The 16,393-nt window shown below is 41.5% G+C and overlaps 3 protein-coding genes across 3 annotated transcripts in view; all 3 read right to left on the bottom strand.

Annotated features, from left to right (window-relative positions):
- Positions 1-1,229: 1,229 nt before the first annotated feature.
- On the bottom strand, positions 1,230-2,292 carry vent (ventral expressed homeobox). Its single transcript, XM_058651604.1, has 3 exons — positions 2,055-2,292; positions 1,757-1,956; positions 1,230-1,618 (listed from the first exon to the last, which is right to left on the bottom strand). The coding sequence occupies exons 1-3, from the start codon at positions 2,188-2,190 to the stop codon at positions 1,385-1,387; spliced, it is 570 nt and encodes a 189-aa protein (XP_058507587.1). The 5' UTR covers positions 2,191-2,292; the 3' UTR covers positions 1,230-1,384.
- A 1,778-nt stretch (positions 2,293-4,070) lies between these two features.
- vox (ventral homeobox) lies at positions 4,071-5,271 on the bottom strand. Its single transcript, XM_058651603.1, has 3 exons — positions 4,958-5,271; positions 4,618-4,838; positions 4,071-4,505 (listed from the first exon to the last, which is right to left on the bottom strand). The coding sequence occupies exons 1-3, from the start codon at positions 5,205-5,207 to the stop codon at positions 4,248-4,250; spliced, it is 729 nt and encodes a 242-aa protein (XP_058507586.1). The 5' UTR covers positions 5,208-5,271; the 3' UTR covers positions 4,071-4,247.
- Positions 5,272-6,142: 871 nt separating this feature from the next.
- Positions 6,143-16,393, bottom strand: part of LOC131473956 (kinase non-catalytic C-lobe domain-containing protein 1) — a 31,027-nt gene continuing 20,776 nt past the window's right edge. The window contains exons 19-31 of the mRNA XM_058651602.1: positions 15,940-16,033; positions 15,751-15,848; positions 15,474-15,658; positions 14,086-14,196; positions 13,833-13,980; positions 13,388-13,528; positions 13,024-13,230; positions 12,797-12,879; positions 11,709-11,862; positions 11,136-11,258; positions 10,820-10,879; positions 10,391-10,548; positions 6,143-9,454 (exon numbers count right to left, since the gene is read on the bottom strand). Coding sequence (XP_058507585.1) covers positions 9,226-9,454; positions 10,391-10,548; positions 10,820-10,879; positions 11,136-11,258; positions 11,709-11,862; positions 12,797-12,879; positions 13,024-13,230; positions 13,388-13,528; positions 13,833-13,980; positions 14,086-14,196; positions 15,474-15,658; positions 15,751-15,848; positions 15,940-16,033 — 1,791 coding nt within the window. The 3' untranslated portion in view covers positions 6,143-9,225. The remainder of the gene's footprint in view (positions 9,455-10,390; positions 10,549-10,819; positions 10,880-11,135; positions 11,259-11,708; positions 11,863-12,796; positions 12,880-13,023; positions 13,231-13,387; positions 13,529-13,832; positions 13,981-14,085; positions 14,197-15,473; positions 15,659-15,750; positions 15,849-15,939; positions 16,034-16,393) is intronic.

The raw sequence follows: 16,393 nt of genomic DNA, 5'->3' as shown, positions 1-16,393 counted from the left end.
CCTATACTCATCATCGTCATGTGACAGACAAAGCAAGCGCTAATTGGAATAAAAGTGAAACATAACCTTTTCTTTTCCACACTTTTCACACTTTGTTCTTAAGCCGTCTAATTGCCACATTGGAACAGCCTACCTCTTATAATTAGAGCTGCCAAGACCAATTTGAAAAAACATCTGAAGTGTTATCTCTTTTTTTATTATAAAATTACTTATTTTATTGGTTTTCCTTCTTTTAATGTTTTCTCGGCGTAATGATTTTGTATTGATTGTGCAGCACTTTTGTCAACCAAGGTTGTTTCTCAATGGTCTATACACATAAACTTAGACTTAACTTCAGCTTCAAAATGTTACTAATACTACTAACTATCTACAGGGCCAAATGTACTCTCTCACAGAGTCAGGACAAAAGAGTAATAAGACAGCACAAATGAAAAAAAACAAAAAACACCCAAGCCGGACATGCAAAGACATGAATTAATCCCAGGTGCTTCCAGCATGTAGGGAAATTTCCCCCAGAGCAACTGGTGCTGAGAAAATTAAAGTAAACCTCTATTTAGGCAGATGCATTTCTGATCAGAGCATTAGAAAAAAATACCCAGTGTCCTCAGTGGTGAAGGATTGGAGGTTGTTACAAATGTTACAAACCTTGACAGTGCAGAGGTTACAGCTGAATGCTGAAAGAAAGAGAGAACTCTTTAGATGGTGCTTGTAAATTTGAAGGCATTAATAAAGCGACAATCTCCTAAACATGAGGTAATAACAGCAGCATCGTCAATTCTTATTCATCTTGTCTCTCCATTTCATTCTGCACTTAGCGCAGGATCACTTGGCCAACTAAAGAAAATAAAAATCACCTACAGTAAGTAACATGAAGCCTAAACATATTTAACAGTATATTGTAGCACAACTGCTTGAATGAAAGGCATGATTCCTAATTCTGCATGAACACTGTGAAAGTTATTCTGAAAAGAAGGGGGAGAAATGACATGGTGAAAAGAGGAGCACTATAGTGAGCACCATTTGTTCTTTTTGTTACATCAGTGACACATGGCATATATGTGTTACATCACTGACAGAAGCCACATAAATAATGTTAATGACCATCTACATTTGTGCAATGGAAATACGTTTTCATGGCATTTGCAAATAAAAGTTAGCTGAGGTTACGTGTGGTTACAAACAGTGTGACAATTAAGACGGATCGAAATGTGAAACAAAGAGAAGGGATGTTCACAGTTTTATACTATTTTATTAGCATCATATACATTATTAGATATACTTAGATAGTGCATCACACTTATAATTCACAACCTCTATTTTAGAGAGAACAATAGTCTAGATTCTAGACAGGAATTGTGGTGAGAAAATGTAAAGAGGGTTCAGTTCAGTAGAAGCGTGGATGGAGGAGGGCTGGGTGCACAGCAGCCGGCAGAGACGCTCGATGGAGCGGCTGCAGCTGCGAGTAGAAGCCTCCGTCTGCGGGGAGCTGTCCACTTAGCGGGGGGTGCTGAAACAGCAGAGGCGGCAGCAAAGCCGCCGGGACCGACAGAAACGCAGGGCGCAGATCTTGAACCTCTCGTTTCAACTTCATCCTCCGGTTCTGGAACCACGTTTTCACCTAAGGAAGACAAAGAACAGTCATCAGCGAGTGTTTTTAAGTAATAAACTTAATTAACACAAAATCGGAAGACACGTCATAACATGCATTATGTAGAAAAGCATGGGGGAGTTTCTGTAACCACCGCCTCAAACCCACCTGAGTTTCGGAGAGGTTCAGCTTCTCAGCGAACTTCCTCCTCTGTGTGGCGCCCAGATATTTGTGCTTGCTGAAGATATTCTCCAGTTTGCTGATTTGGTCCGAGGTGAACTTGGTCCTTATCCTCCTTTGCTGGGCGGCTTCCTCCTCGCTGTCATCTGCCACCTCACTTTCAGATCCAGATGTGTAGCCGCAACTATCTGCGAGAAGGAAGAGCAGAGTTAAAGTTTCGCAAGAATCATTTAAGTATTTATTAAGCTCTTGAAACAACGTTTTTTTTTTTTAAGTTATAACTTACTGTTTGGAGAGGTCGGAGGTGACTGCAGGCTTCTTGGTCCGTTTGTTAAGTCCCGTATTTCACCTTTGGGGTTGAAATGCAACGACGTGTCCTCATAATAACTTTTGGATAGCCACTCAACAGAGAAGTTTGCCATGTTGTTGCCAAGAAGTGGTCGCAGGTTTTGCGCGGTTCAGAGTTGCTGGCCCCTTGGGTGACTGTTAGCCAGTATATAGGAGGGGCACACTTCTTTATTTGCATATGCAAAGGGTTCTCAGCGGAACGATAGAAACCTGATGGTGGCTGTAATTGAGGTTAATAGAGGCTGGGCTGTGGTTTTTCTCACGTCCATGGCTGGCTGCGAGGCTGCGGCGCCAGCAAGTCTGAGTATCAGATACCTGACATCAGACTCAACAGATTTATGCATAAACGGATTCTAGGGGCAATATCCGCCACTACAGTGGTTCAGATTATAGCCCTGTTTATGTAAGGCTGTGTCCTATAATGTGAGATATTATGCAAAAACAAATCCATGATGAAAATGTGATAGATCCATTTTTGTCTAAGCAGGTATTTGCTGGTAATGTAAGATAATAAAATGTTCCAATAGTCTTGACTATATTTCTTTGACATACTGGCTCCACCTGTTGTTTAAGATGTTTCCAGGTTGTCGAGGATGTGAGTAACTTGTGGGGTTCGCAGACAGAAGACCCCCCCGCCCCCCAGCTGTCTGCGCATCAAGCAAACTGCTGATGAAGAAGTCTTTGTTATGTTGGGAGAGGGTGGGTGTGACCGCTGTGAAAGAGCGTCCGCATAGAAAGTGAGAAAGTCCCGTTTGATCCTTGAATGGTCGATTTGAATGAGACATTTGTTGACGGGCCCCATGGGCGCCTTCACAGGAGATTCACCAGGTACAACATTTTAAAACCCGAACCGAAAATGTCAAAGGCAAATTTCAACAACAAGGCACTTATTTGCTATTTTCTTTTCTTGATTAATATAACAAAGGGTCAGCATTGTGAGCTCTAGTGTTTAAGCGATGTGCAAACACTTTGAGACACAACATTTTATCATCATGTTTTGTTTCTGTTTGTAGTTTGTGTTGTTTTCTAATTAAATAAATAATTTTAAAGCTCCACCAAACTCGTTTCTTCATCTTCAATCATGTCGGTTTGAATGGATAACGATCGACATCAACTAATTATAAACTTCTTCTTCTTGTGATGTCGTCGGCCTTATCCTTCAGTCCTAACTGTAAGTTTACTCTAACTGCAAATAATGCACGAGAGACAGGATTAGAAACGTTACACGCAGACACAGCTACACAGCTCTGTTGTCCCGTTTTGTTATCGTTAAGTTGTCGTGAATCAAGTTTGCTATCTCCAAATCCCATCACATAATCAGGTTTTATCCTCAGGCCTCACACTTCAAAACCAGAGATCAGACTCTCTGGCCACACAAAAGTCCAGACTCTCTGGAGCCATGGCCTCAGGACTCCTGTGGTTAACTGTAAACTCATCAATGAGCGGTTTAATTGGGACTAATTGTCGGACCATGATCTGCCCGTTAGCTGGCGTTTGAAGTGCAGAGATGAGGACAAACAATATGAAAGCAGCAGCGCATCTGGGCGGTCTTTGTGGGAAGGTGGAGGTGGTGGGGGTGTGTGCGTGAAGCTCATCATGAATAATGTCAAATAAAAAAGTTCTGTCTATCCTCAGTGATTTGATTTGATTTGTCTGTATCATATCAGTTGGTTTCAGATGTGTATCTTCTGAGAGGATCAAACCAACTGATCCATACAGTGAGCTGTGATAAGAACAATAACAATGCTTCGTCTGAGTGGACAGTTGCCATGTTTATCTGTGCTTTCTCCTCCTCCCTTCTTAAGAGGGAGAGACGAGGATAATCCATTCATGTTGAGCTAATCCTACAATAAAGACAGCAACTGATACGAGCTCTGTAGCTCAGCTGGTATAGTTAAAATACAACAACCTATAAATGATACATGTCATGCAATGAAATGCGCCAAGTCCAATGCAGTATAGAAGATATATTTTTATTTCCTGATAAATAAACTTTTCTGTGAATCACTTTTTACATCAAATATAATAAAATACACACATTATTAATGCACATCAAATAAAACAAACTCTGTATTGCACATTCTTTGATTTTTTTTTTAAGTGTTGCAGTCGGAAGGGTCTCAGTTCATCATCAGTAGTAATGAGGATTGTGGATCATGAGACGATGAGGAGGAGGGTGAGGGGACATCGGTTGTTGGAGGACCATCTGCGGGACGGAGATCGGGTAATAATGGGGTCCAGCCGCGGGGTAGTGGGGACGCTGTTGTCCCATCATGTGGTACTGAACTGGAGGCAGAGACTGAAACATCACCGACGGGACTTGGGGAGTGTGGTAGTCCTGCACCTCCCGCTTCAGCTTCATCCTCCTGTTCTGAAACCACGTCCTGATCTGAGCGAGCGAGAGAGAGAGAGCAACAAAGTTAACATCCAATGCGCAAATACAGTCTCAGTTAATGAATGTCATCGTGGTTGATTTGTTTACACGAACACTCGCGTCTCACCTGAGTTTCTGTGAGGCTCAGCTTCTGTGCGGTCTTCACTCTCTCTCCAGCATCCAAGTATTTGTGTTTGTTGAAGATCTTTTCCAGTTTGTTGATCTGTTCGGGTGTGAACTTCGTGCGTACACGGCGCTGTGGTCCGTCCTTCTCCTCATCCATAGAGTGACACTCAGACGAAGTGGCTTCGCTCTCATACCCGGAGGAATAGCCACTGATTTCTGACGCTATGAGAAGAAAAAGAAAGAATCAAGCTGTGTTACAAATACTGTTTGTGCGCCATTAGTGGATCACTTGTTAATATTGTTAATCGAGGTTGTGTTTTTTTTAAACTGGTGCTACTTACTTGGTGAGGAACACAGAGTGGAGTCCAGGGGCCTGTTGTTGTCCATTTGTTCCGTGAGATCAACGGGCTTTGTTGGTTTGGGTTTAGGCTGTAAATAACCTTTGCCAAAAGTTGGGGGACGCGGCTGCACCACGCAGGGCATATGCGGTCTGTGGGTCAGTGCGGTATCCGTGCCAAGTTCGTGCTCCCCAGTGGTTGTGGTGTCGCGGTGGCTCTGGGCCAGCCAGTCCACAGAAAAATATTTGACCATGTTGTCAGTGCTGCTCAGTGACCTGTAAATCCACCGAATGTCGAGAGCGAGTGTGTGAAGCAACTGCTGCGGTGTCAGCTTTTATAGGGGCCCGGCGCTCCTCGCCATTTGCATGTGTGGAGGCCCTTGTAACGCCTGATCGATCGCGATGATTAGGGGTTAATGGCTCGTTATTGAAGTCTTTACATATCCTGTGAGTGTGTGAAGACCTGGCGCCAGTGAGTCTGTGAGAGTCCTCCTGAGCTCATACATGTGTCTGCCCCGACTGAAACTGCAGGAGCAACAACTGTAGGCCTGTAAGAATACAGAAAGTAAGAGTCTGGCTGACCAGACAACGCATAACTATAGATATAATTTAATGTCTGTAGTTTTGCTTTGTTGCAGGGTCCACCTCTGTCCTGGAGATATAGTTTGAAGTAATGTCGAAATGTGTTTTTTCCCCACACTTTTGTGAATTTCTCATGGAACAGAGCAAAGACAATTAAAAAAACTACAGGCGCAAATAGAGAGCTAATATCAGGTAAAAATAAATAAATAAATAGATGAATGATTAAAAAATAAATCACGTATTACATATATATCTGTATCCATTGGGTATGTAACATCACATTGAGTGAGAAAAAGAGGGGAAGGGAACCTTGAACCTCTAATAAACTTTTACTGCTCCAAATTACTCCGATTTGTTTAAAAAATGTTAAAACGTTCATCCAACCTGTTTTACATGGTGAGGTCTTTCGGCTGCAATGTTCACGCCCAAACTTTGTATTCCATTAATACTTGTTCCTGTTCCAAAGTACTTTTCTGGTTGTTGTTCTTTTACAAAAGCTACATTTCAACTTATTTGTGTATTAAATGATGATTATTAAAGCAGCTCCTCAATTCCAGGAGGGAGCCGGTGTGTGGTCTCTCATCAGAGACAGAAACTTAGTCTAATGAAGTTTTAAAAAATATTTATTTTAATGCTGATGCAGCTCCACGTACCTTGTGATCGACATGAAACACATTACATATATATAATTAACAGTGAACACACGGAAAAACACGCACAAGCGTGTGCGTAAAACCTTGCGTTTGTGCCAGATTATTCTCTGCATTGCGGCCTCATAAAAACCCCAAAATGCCTTGTGAAGCCATAGTTTTACTCATGTTATCAAATGGAGGGTGTGTGTGTGTGTGTGTGTGTGTGTGTGGGGGGGGGGGGGGGGGGGGGGTAGTACTTTTGTATTGACATGTCTTTGATACCCTGGTGTGCGCTGGCGCCGGCAACCCGAGAGCCAGCATTTGGCACAGGCGCTTCAAACATTACAGATCAAAGGTATTACAGTAGCGACACAATTACAGTTGATTGTCTTTCCGTTCAAATGTAAATATGCTAAAACAAGCTGCGAGGAAGCCGCAGAACCCTGGGAGCGCAAACAGACGCAAGTCCAGAAAGGACAGGCTTCACATAAACCAGTGACAATCCCATTTTACAATAAAGCAGATTATGCACAGGTGGAATCACACGCGCGGATTATCCGCAAAGTTAAAATGAACAACAAGCACTTTCCACAGAGAAGTTTTGTCTAATACATAATGAGCCAAAGACGCCACCTTTCGAACAGACCGCGCCTATAACCTGTGGGGTTTGCGCGGCCCTCTCCTGAGGAATCTCTGCATACAGCAGCTCGGGGACAATGGCACTAAATTGATCGTTTAGTTATATGACAATGCAGATAGAGGCCGGGCCTGGTTGTCTCCTTTATCGGTGATCTGTCGCTGTGAAGGCAGCAGTCGCATCAACCCGATGGGGCTTCTTCTTCTTCTTCTTTTTTATCTCTGAAGCTTTGAAGATGCGAACTGATCCCGTTAGATAACAATAAAAACCCCCGGGACGTCGCCTTCACACTGCGCCTATTTCCTCAGCACTGTCTGCTTACTCTCTGTTTATCCCGGAGGAAAAGCTGCAATCACTGTATTGTAATTTTTAGTGGAATAGGCCTTCTTCACGACCCCTGTTTAAGAACATATTTAACATCTTCATGATTTTTTTAAAGCACATCTGTGAGGATTGCTCATAGAAAGTGACACTGAATTGCTTCAGATTTCTGATTTAAAAAACAACTGATTATAAAGCTGTAAAACAACTAAATACACTTTTTATGTATACCACCCAAATACTTGAGTCTATTTGGAGTTTAACATCAACTTCTTATCGGCATGGTGTCCACATTTAACAAACCTTTGTGATGTCAACTGTCTGTAAATGAGTATTTGGAGGAAAAAAAAGGTCCATGTTCATATTTATTACTGTTAATGAACTGCACACACACACACACACACACACACACACACACACACACACTGGTTTCCATGACTTCAGAGGACATTGTATTGACTTACATTCATTTCCTGGAGACTTACTCTAACCTACAACTGGCCTAATCCTAATCCTGAACCTAACCTTAACCTAACTTTAAAACATGTCTTCACCTTAAAAAGTAGAAATTTACGTTTTGGGGATTTAACTTTTGTCCCCATAAGGAAGACAAGTTCCCATAATGTGCGATTTATGTCCCCACAACATAAGGAATACCTGGGATACACACACACACACATACATAGAATCCAAGCAATAAGAAACAATAAGAAATTCACACCAATGTTGTCAACAAATAACAAGGGACAAATCTGCCAGGATATTGGTGAGGGTGTGCACAAACATTCTGTAAAAATCTATAGGTTGTGTAAGACTGGCTTAAAAACCCCAGCAAAACCTGCAGTGATGTTCAGTGTTTTCATCACCACACGTAGTGAATCCCTGTAGGAGGAGAGAAAAGCCAAGCTTCCCTGTCTGAGGTCTGTAACCTGCCATGCAGCCATTCCACCACGGATGTTATCTGACAATAGCACGGTTTTGGCAAGAGAGAGCTTATAAAATGTATTTTATTTGGCTAAATTAAGCAAATCTTCATAGCATGGCACATTCCATCTTCACGCTCTGCTTCAGGACAGAAAACCATGGGAGAGAGAAAGAGAGAGAAAGAGAGAGAGAGAGAGAGAGAGAGAGAGAGAAAGCCAGAAAATAGAAAAATAGACAAAGGCTAAAGATCATTTCTCAAATCACGTTTGGTGCACAGACATGTCATTATGTTGAGTTTATCTGTAATGGGAAGCTTGTCAAGCTTTGCGACCTTCATGACACACTATTGATAACAAATGCAATTAGTTCACAAAGTGTAAATTCAACTCATGTTAGATAACAATTACCAATATAGTCATAAAAATATCATTCGGTAAAGTTGTAAGCGGTAAACAAACAAATCTATGCAAGTTCGACAAAATCAATCATAGCAAACTGTTCAGTCCATAGAAAGGTTCTCTGCATGATGTGTTTCTCCTTTCCTAAATGTGGTTACTTGAATGTTTGATCAGGCTGGATTAACCTGTTGTTGGCCATGCAAGTGGAGGAGAGAAGGGAATGAGGGGTTTCAACTTGGTCGCACAACTTTTCACCTCACCTGCTGTGTGACGATTAGATTGAATGTACTGTATGCATTGTTGCCCCCATAATTCTCTATGGCCCTATTTCAATTGCAGCTATGGCAACAATAAACGCTGACCAACAATTATCATGCAGTGAAGCTTCAGAATAGGTTTTGTTCCAAAACAACAAAGTGACTAAAATACCACACACAAGTGGTGGCTTTTTTTGGTGTGCATTCCTCCCAGGCCCTGGTGCTTGAAATGTTGGTATTCCAGGCCGATTACATGGGACCCTTAAGAGCTACATTTCTGGGACAGTTCACAAATAATCATGAACATGCTGGTAGTTCAGCTGAGGGAGAAGTATGTGCCTTTTTTTTGGTTATGGGGGACCAACAGGGAACAGGCAACATCCTTTTTCCAGTCTACAAGCTGGCTGATGGGACAACAGAGGGACGTGAAGGTCAAGCCTTGGGCACGGAGCCTCAGTCATGAGGTGTTGACCTGTCGATGGCGACTCACTCAGGACAATGACTTGTGACTAGACCGGGGCTCAGAGGAAAGTGGCCTTTACCCGCTTGAGTGTGTCCTGGATTCTCCGCGTTTGCCGCTCACTGGACTGCTGGAAGTTGGCATCGCGGTCAGCAGCCAAAAGGTGAATGTCAGAGGTGACAAACCCGGCAATGCGACACTGAAGGTAGGCCTGCAGCTCTCGGTCAGGACTGTAAGGGTACATCAGCTCCTGGAAGGCGTGGACCTGACTCACAACCTTTGCAATGCTCCTAAAAAATTTGAAATTTGAAAAGAATACATATCTAGGTACATTTTCTACCTTCTCAGCATCATCATCAGCTTTTGTCTGTGACCTAATTTGGGTAGAAACAAGGGTCCACACCAAACAGCTGTGTCTCTGTCTCTCCCTGCTAGATCATCTGACCCCAGCATCTGGACCAAAACCTCTTTTCCAATTGAACCCCATCCCACAGGCGCCATCTGGTGCAACACTGGCATCCCTACCAACAAGCCCATTTTAGCAGCTGCGTCATTACCATCCAACCGCCACTTGATGTGACCTCAGCATCTGGTCAACCGTATTCGATTGAGGAAGAAGGACACGGGGAAATTATTTGGCCAACTTTGTCGTACATGGACATGTGATGTTGTTTTTTTTTGAGTGTTCATACTGTGTGTCACAAAAACGAGACATATTAGGCGAATTTCCACGTTTTTTATGCATCGTTTCACGTTTATGCTCTATTAAGGATTGGAAAGTTTTTGATGAAAAGCAAATCAAACAAAAAACCAATCAGTTTTGTTTGACGTACAACACATCAATGGACATTATTTCAACTAATAAATGTTCAAAATGAGGCCAGTATTTTTCTCAACAATATAATTCTGGAATAGTTTGATGTTGACTGAATACTGTCATTCCAATGAATGGCAATTTTGTTTATTTTCTTCATATATTTACCTACAGAAAATTGGTCCAACAGATTACCTCCTTCCATAGTTTTAACATGACAACACCCACATTTATTAAGATAGGGCCTAGGTTAAGAATAACCTAGGCTAAGAATACTGGAATTTCCCCTCTTTAATGTATTGATTGGGTGCTAGAAGCAATTGGAGTTGAATTTTGATGGACAAAACATCGGTCGGGCCCAATCAGAACAACACTACCTTATTTCAGATTTAAAAAGGATCTGGACTCTCACCTGAGCTTGCTCCACTTGTACGCTCCAGTCGTGAGCGTGAAGGCGCCGATCTCCAGCTGCTGGAGGTGCATGGCCAGGATGTGCGCTGGTAACAGCGTGGGCCTCGTCCTAAAGTGCTCCCCCGCCATCAGACACAAGTCGTCACTCTTTAGAAACATCTGATGAGAAGGAAGTTTATCCACAGGATAAATGAACTGGATCTTAGGGCAACAGGAAAGGTATGACATTTCCACTTGATGCATCAGTGTAGATTTCAGACGGAGAACCAGCTGCAATCTCGCCGCGCACAAGCAAGTTGCTTGGAGCTGTTTTTCTATCGATTTGTTTGCCCCGCAGCCTGGTTTCACATGTGACCAGCATATAAGCTTCAGTTACAAACACCATAGTGTGTAACTGCTCAAACACACACATACACACACACACACACACCTGCACAGCTCGCAGCTCCTCCAGTATCTCAAACACCTTGGAAGGCAGATGTTTCCAAACCTGTTGGCAAGAGATTATTTAGCGTCAAAATGAAGACACGTTCTTTTAATACTTTGAGTTTCTGTGAACTGCCTCTTTTCATTGGCCACATTCCTCCTCACTTTAAACGCATTAACGATGATTTCTCATTTGCAAAACTAATTAAACACCAACTAAGTTCCACCGCAGCCGGAGAAAACATTTAGCTCGAGGGCATCTGACATAATTCAACAACTCAGAATCTGTTTGAGGGGAAATTTACGAGATGCAGCCTTACTGGTAATTGCCTGACAGTCACATTCTCCAGACCTCCAAGGACCTGCATGGCGGTGGCAAAGTTCCTCGATTCATAGCAATGTTTTCCGATCCATAAATATTTAGTCACTAAAGTAACTTGTGCCTGTGAAAGAAGACAACAGCGATAAAAAAACGGCAAAATGCAAAAACCCTCGTAGCTCCTAACACTGTTAAGCTTTTCTTTGAACTACATCAGACTACATAATGAAGCTACTAAACTGGAAAATACCATCTATTGTCAGAGCATTGTGAACTGTTCTGCATTTGAATCACTGTGACTGATTTATAATTTATAATTTAATACATTTTACGACGAAAAACTACGTTGAACTTCAGGTGGAAAGGTGTGTCAGCCAGATAAGGAGATAAGGAGGTCAAAAAGCATCCCATAAAATAACACAACACATTTCTATGCTGCTTTTTGAAATGCAAAAGTAGAGCCATTACAAAAACAGTCAGGTTTCTGCTCTATATAGTACATTTCTATAGAAGAATCAGAAAGCACATATAGGGGGAAGTCAGAGTTTAACAGTCACTGTACGGCTCCTCTTACCCTGGTGGAGTCACAGATAACTATTTCCGAGGAGATCCATTTGGTGACACTGTCAGCATATGTGAGCAGCTGCTGCAGGTGGCTGTCTGAGGGAGTCCCCTCATACACCTGCACACTGCTGCCCTCTGCTGGCGGGATGTGCTGTGACACGTTCCTGATATGGGAAGGGGAAAAACAGAGCTGAAAAATTGTGCTAAAAAATAACTTGATTATGACCAGAATTAATCAGTGAATTCATTGTTTTTATGCGGGTTTAAGTAAACGCTGGAGTAAATGATATTGTTTATTAATAACAGATGTTAGTGAAAATAAGCATTAGTGTCCCTCCCACTGTGATCACAATTGTTGTCACACACTGAATATATTATATAGATATTATACATAATATATTAGGGATGGGACGATACCACTTTTTTGTGTCCGATACCAATACCACAAACTTGGGTATCTACCGATATCGATATCAGTCCGATACAGTTATATTAGACCATTTATGAATGTATGTAGCTGATGACAACACATTTGAGTCATTTCAAAGACATAATTCTCCAACTGTGTAACAAATATTGTTCTCCCATAAAGAACAAACAAACAGCCCAAACATGACTCAGCAGAAATGACCGACATTGACATTTTTACAGTCTGTGCATAGTGAAGCATGTGATATATAGGATTTGACATTTCTATCTGTTCAGTATCTGATCCATTGATTTTGACCAGTATTGCACCGATACCGATACTGACTGATACCCACTCCCATCCCTATTATATATACATAACAGCTACACATTTATATATCTGTACATCCTAATCTCTAGTGGTGACATTGACACTATAAATATTTTGTATGTTGTACTTTACATCAAAGACAAAGACTAAAACCAGCTGAACTACTTTGGAGCGACACTGGATCAACATGCTTGACACGGCTGTCTAGCACAAGCATCTGAACACCAGTACCAGGCCCTAAATGCTGTGGAGCGCTGGCGGGATTCTGAAAGCATGTAGTGGCTTAGCGACTTACTAAAACACCTTGTTCCGCCGTAAAGTCAATAGTCAGTGTTTAAAGCCGGAAACAACGTACTCACTTATTTGGGATTAACACATTGTCTCTGATCCCTTGTACCCTAGAGTTGAGGAAATGAACTGGATGACATCCTTGGAACATTCCCTGCATTTAAAAAAAAAAAAAAGAAGATGAATCAGTGTATTGCAATGCATTTGTAGAGGCATGTCTCCCTCTAGTGGTTTAAAGAAACAACAACACTAGTGCAAGCGTGTTGTACCAAACGTTTGGAGGATGAGTATTGTATACCTGCTGCAGGAGAGTGAGTTGCTGGGCTAAGTGCTGTGCACTGTATTCATTCTGGCTGAAGGGGAGTGGGTCCTCACTGTGCAGGTAGACGTTGGTTGTGTCGTTCACCAGAGCGCTGTAGGACGGCACAGGCAAAGCTGCAGCAATGGAGAAGGCCTTCTCTTTAGATATGGATGCAGAGGGATCCACCACTCTGGAGATCCTCCACTGAAAGGTTTCAAGATTTAACAACATGCTCTGAATTAAAGTCTATAAACACACTGATGTTATAACAGTACAGACTGCAGTAACAATGTACATGTATTATTTATTTAGTACCACACACACACACACACATACACAAAGCAACGTGAATGTGACGGACCTCATTAGATGAATGCAAGCACACAGAGTTATTTTCATCTTCAATACTGATTAGACTTCCTCTTCTTTGGCTCCAACTTGTAGTTGGGGGGCTGTGGAGAGCAGCAAGAAGGTCCTTTCCCCGGCTGTCTACAGGAATTACCTGTGGGAAAATAAAGTATACCAATTACACGATATAAACAGTAATTTGTTAATAAAGACACCTGCAAACAAGTGAAAAATGCACCAAAATCTTAAAAGCTGATGAGGATCATCCACCACATTCCAATTACATAAACAACATTTTCTTTTAATTACATTTTCTTTGATTTTTGCTGTCCAAGCACATAGTGTCTGATAATTTAGCATTAAGGAGCCACAAGTTATAATTACTGTGTGTCATGCTACTATCATAATATACAGTCCGTTTAACTGCAGTGTTGGGTAACATGGGTTATGTTATGTACCTCAGTATTAAGGAAACTCTCTAATGTAGCTACGATGCTGGAGTTTGGTGTGAAGTCCATCTGTTTACAGTCTGTAATCCAGAACTGGAGCAGGTCCAAGGAGCGATGGAAGATCTTTTCACTGTCTCCTGACATGTTCAGACCTTCTCTGGAATGAAAAGCATACAGCATATAGCATCAACCTTCCAGTTGAAAGATGGCTCGCTCTACCACTGAGCTTCCGTTTTTAACGACCAAAAGTCTGCTGCTGTACCTTGCAGCACTGGTAAATCTGTCCATCAGGAACTGTAGTAACTGCTCAGCAGAGCAGAAGAAACGATAGGTGTACAGAAACTGCTGGATGTAGCCCTCCATGGCAGCATTTCTGTGATGAAAGTAAATATGATATAATATACGTGACGTGAAAACAACCGCTGAATAACAACTTTTCAGTGAACTCTATTACTATTTATATACCACATGATCATTGTCCTCATCCCTGATAACCGCAGCACAATTCTTCAGAATTTCCCTTCAAGCACTCTTAGAATATGTGTGGAAGATCTAGAATCCAAATGAATCCAAACCTCCCTCATCAGACCCGTGAACAGGGAGGTTTGGATTCATGGGCCGAGTATGGGGGAGTCATATAATGACGTGTAAAATGAGAAGTTGTGCAATTAAATAAATAAATTAATAACATTAGATGAAAACTCTCTAGAATCTTTTAATCTAAGTTTATTTTAAGATACTAGTTATGCCACGTCACTGTTACCGCTACTACTTTCCCCAAGAGACAATTTCAACACGTGATGTTTAAAAACATCAGGTCTCTCCACATCAAATGTCCTACAATGAAATCGGAAATAATGATGTGCTTCTTAGTTGTAAGGATAATGAGGAACAACATTTTCTGGTTGGGAGTTTGCCTATTTCATGTAATGTATGATTCAGTCATGTATGGCCTGAAGTCACAGTATTTAGTTAATTGTATACATAAACAACAACGATTACTCTGGTAACCGTGTTTTTCCAGTGATAAGTGAGTGCATTTTTGTTATGTATATTTGGCAGAGAAGGAAAATATGCAAATGCTTATGTGTCTGGAGTCCGCTTCAGATAAAGCAAGTACATATTAGATCTGCAACGTTTTGCACATACCCATTAATCTTTTTTATGGATAGCTCATTTTATATGTGGTTTCATAAGTGTTTTGCATGTGCTGTAAACATACTGTATATTACTTAAATGTGAAACTTACTGAATCAGGAATTGTGCATGGATTTTCTGCATATACATGGCCCCTCTGTGTAAATTGTGGCACTTTTATGGCCCCTGGGTTTGAGAAAAGCTTTATTTACAAATGTTGCAGCTAAAATATGTGCTTTAGCTCAAGACAGCAATACTAAATGTTGTAAACGCAAGCCCATATTGTAGGAGATTTGTACCTTATTGTGAAACTTTAATCTTTAATCTTTATTGTAGAGTAATCATGTGATTATCTGGCTACAACCCTTTGTCAGGCACATTAAAACAGTAAGGATAAATAATTGAACACAGATAACAGGAATTCCCAACCCTGTGAAACATTACCACAAAACATACAACCTCACGAGAGGCAATGGCTTACACATTTTAAATTTAAACTCTCATCAATAATACCTGGTGTAGAGGTAAGCCATGAGGCCCAGAGGAGACCCAGCCTGCAGGGTTCTCTTCCCTTTGCTTTTGCCAAAGTTCAAAACAGAGGGATCCTCAGAGGGATGGAGGTCCAAAGAGTCAGGTCCACATACAGCTAAGGAGGATAATAATGAAGCCTCCAAACCAAACTGTTCCACTCTCACAATCTGCAGAAATAATTAAAATGCAAATAATTAACACGCATTGGAAACTGCTTATCAGCACGCGAGAGTCAGACATTGTCGTGCGCCTTCAGTACCTCCAGGTATTTCTTCACACTGTCCAAAAACACCACTTTGGATCGAAGTTCCTCAAACTGGGACTTCAGTTTGGACAGCATCAGTTTGCTCCTTGAACCTGTGCGATACAGGATGCACAGTTTTATAAATCACGCAGGAAGCTGAGCAGACCATCATACACCAGCCGTGCTATAAAATGGGCACCTAACCTTTATTTCGTCTCTCTTGCTGAATGAGCTTCAGGTAGAAATTTCTAGTTTTCCTCAAATTTCTTGTTTCAATTAAGAGCTGCTGCTGCAGTTCCTGTTCGAAAGAAAAAAAACACACACAATCAAACAAAGGTGCTACAATTACACCACACTGCCTTTGATTTAGAGAAGCCTTTAGGTGTTTCCATTGTGTGTGTGTGTGTGTGTGTGTGTGGTAAATAGTTTTTATTTCCGTGCACTGTTCATTGTGGCAACAGAATGCAACAGCTCTTTTGAAGCGAATTGAATGAGACGTTGCAACAGCCCATCTCCTAAAATGTCTTATTAGCTGTTGCACAAACCCTCTGAAGGAACAGTGATGCAACCAAAGTGTGCAAACACAAAAGCTATTCATTAATATTCCTTTGGAAATTATAATGGCTTCCCCTGCCAAAGGCCAAGTTCAACATATTAA

This window comes from Solea solea, chromosome 15, assembly GCF_958295425.1.
Source record: "Solea solea chromosome 15, fSolSol10.1, whole genome shotgun sequence".
NCBI lineage: Eukaryota > Metazoa > Chordata > Actinopteri > Pleuronectiformes > Soleidae > Solea > Solea solea.
This window is presented reverse-complemented; position numbering and strand designations above follow the sequence as displayed.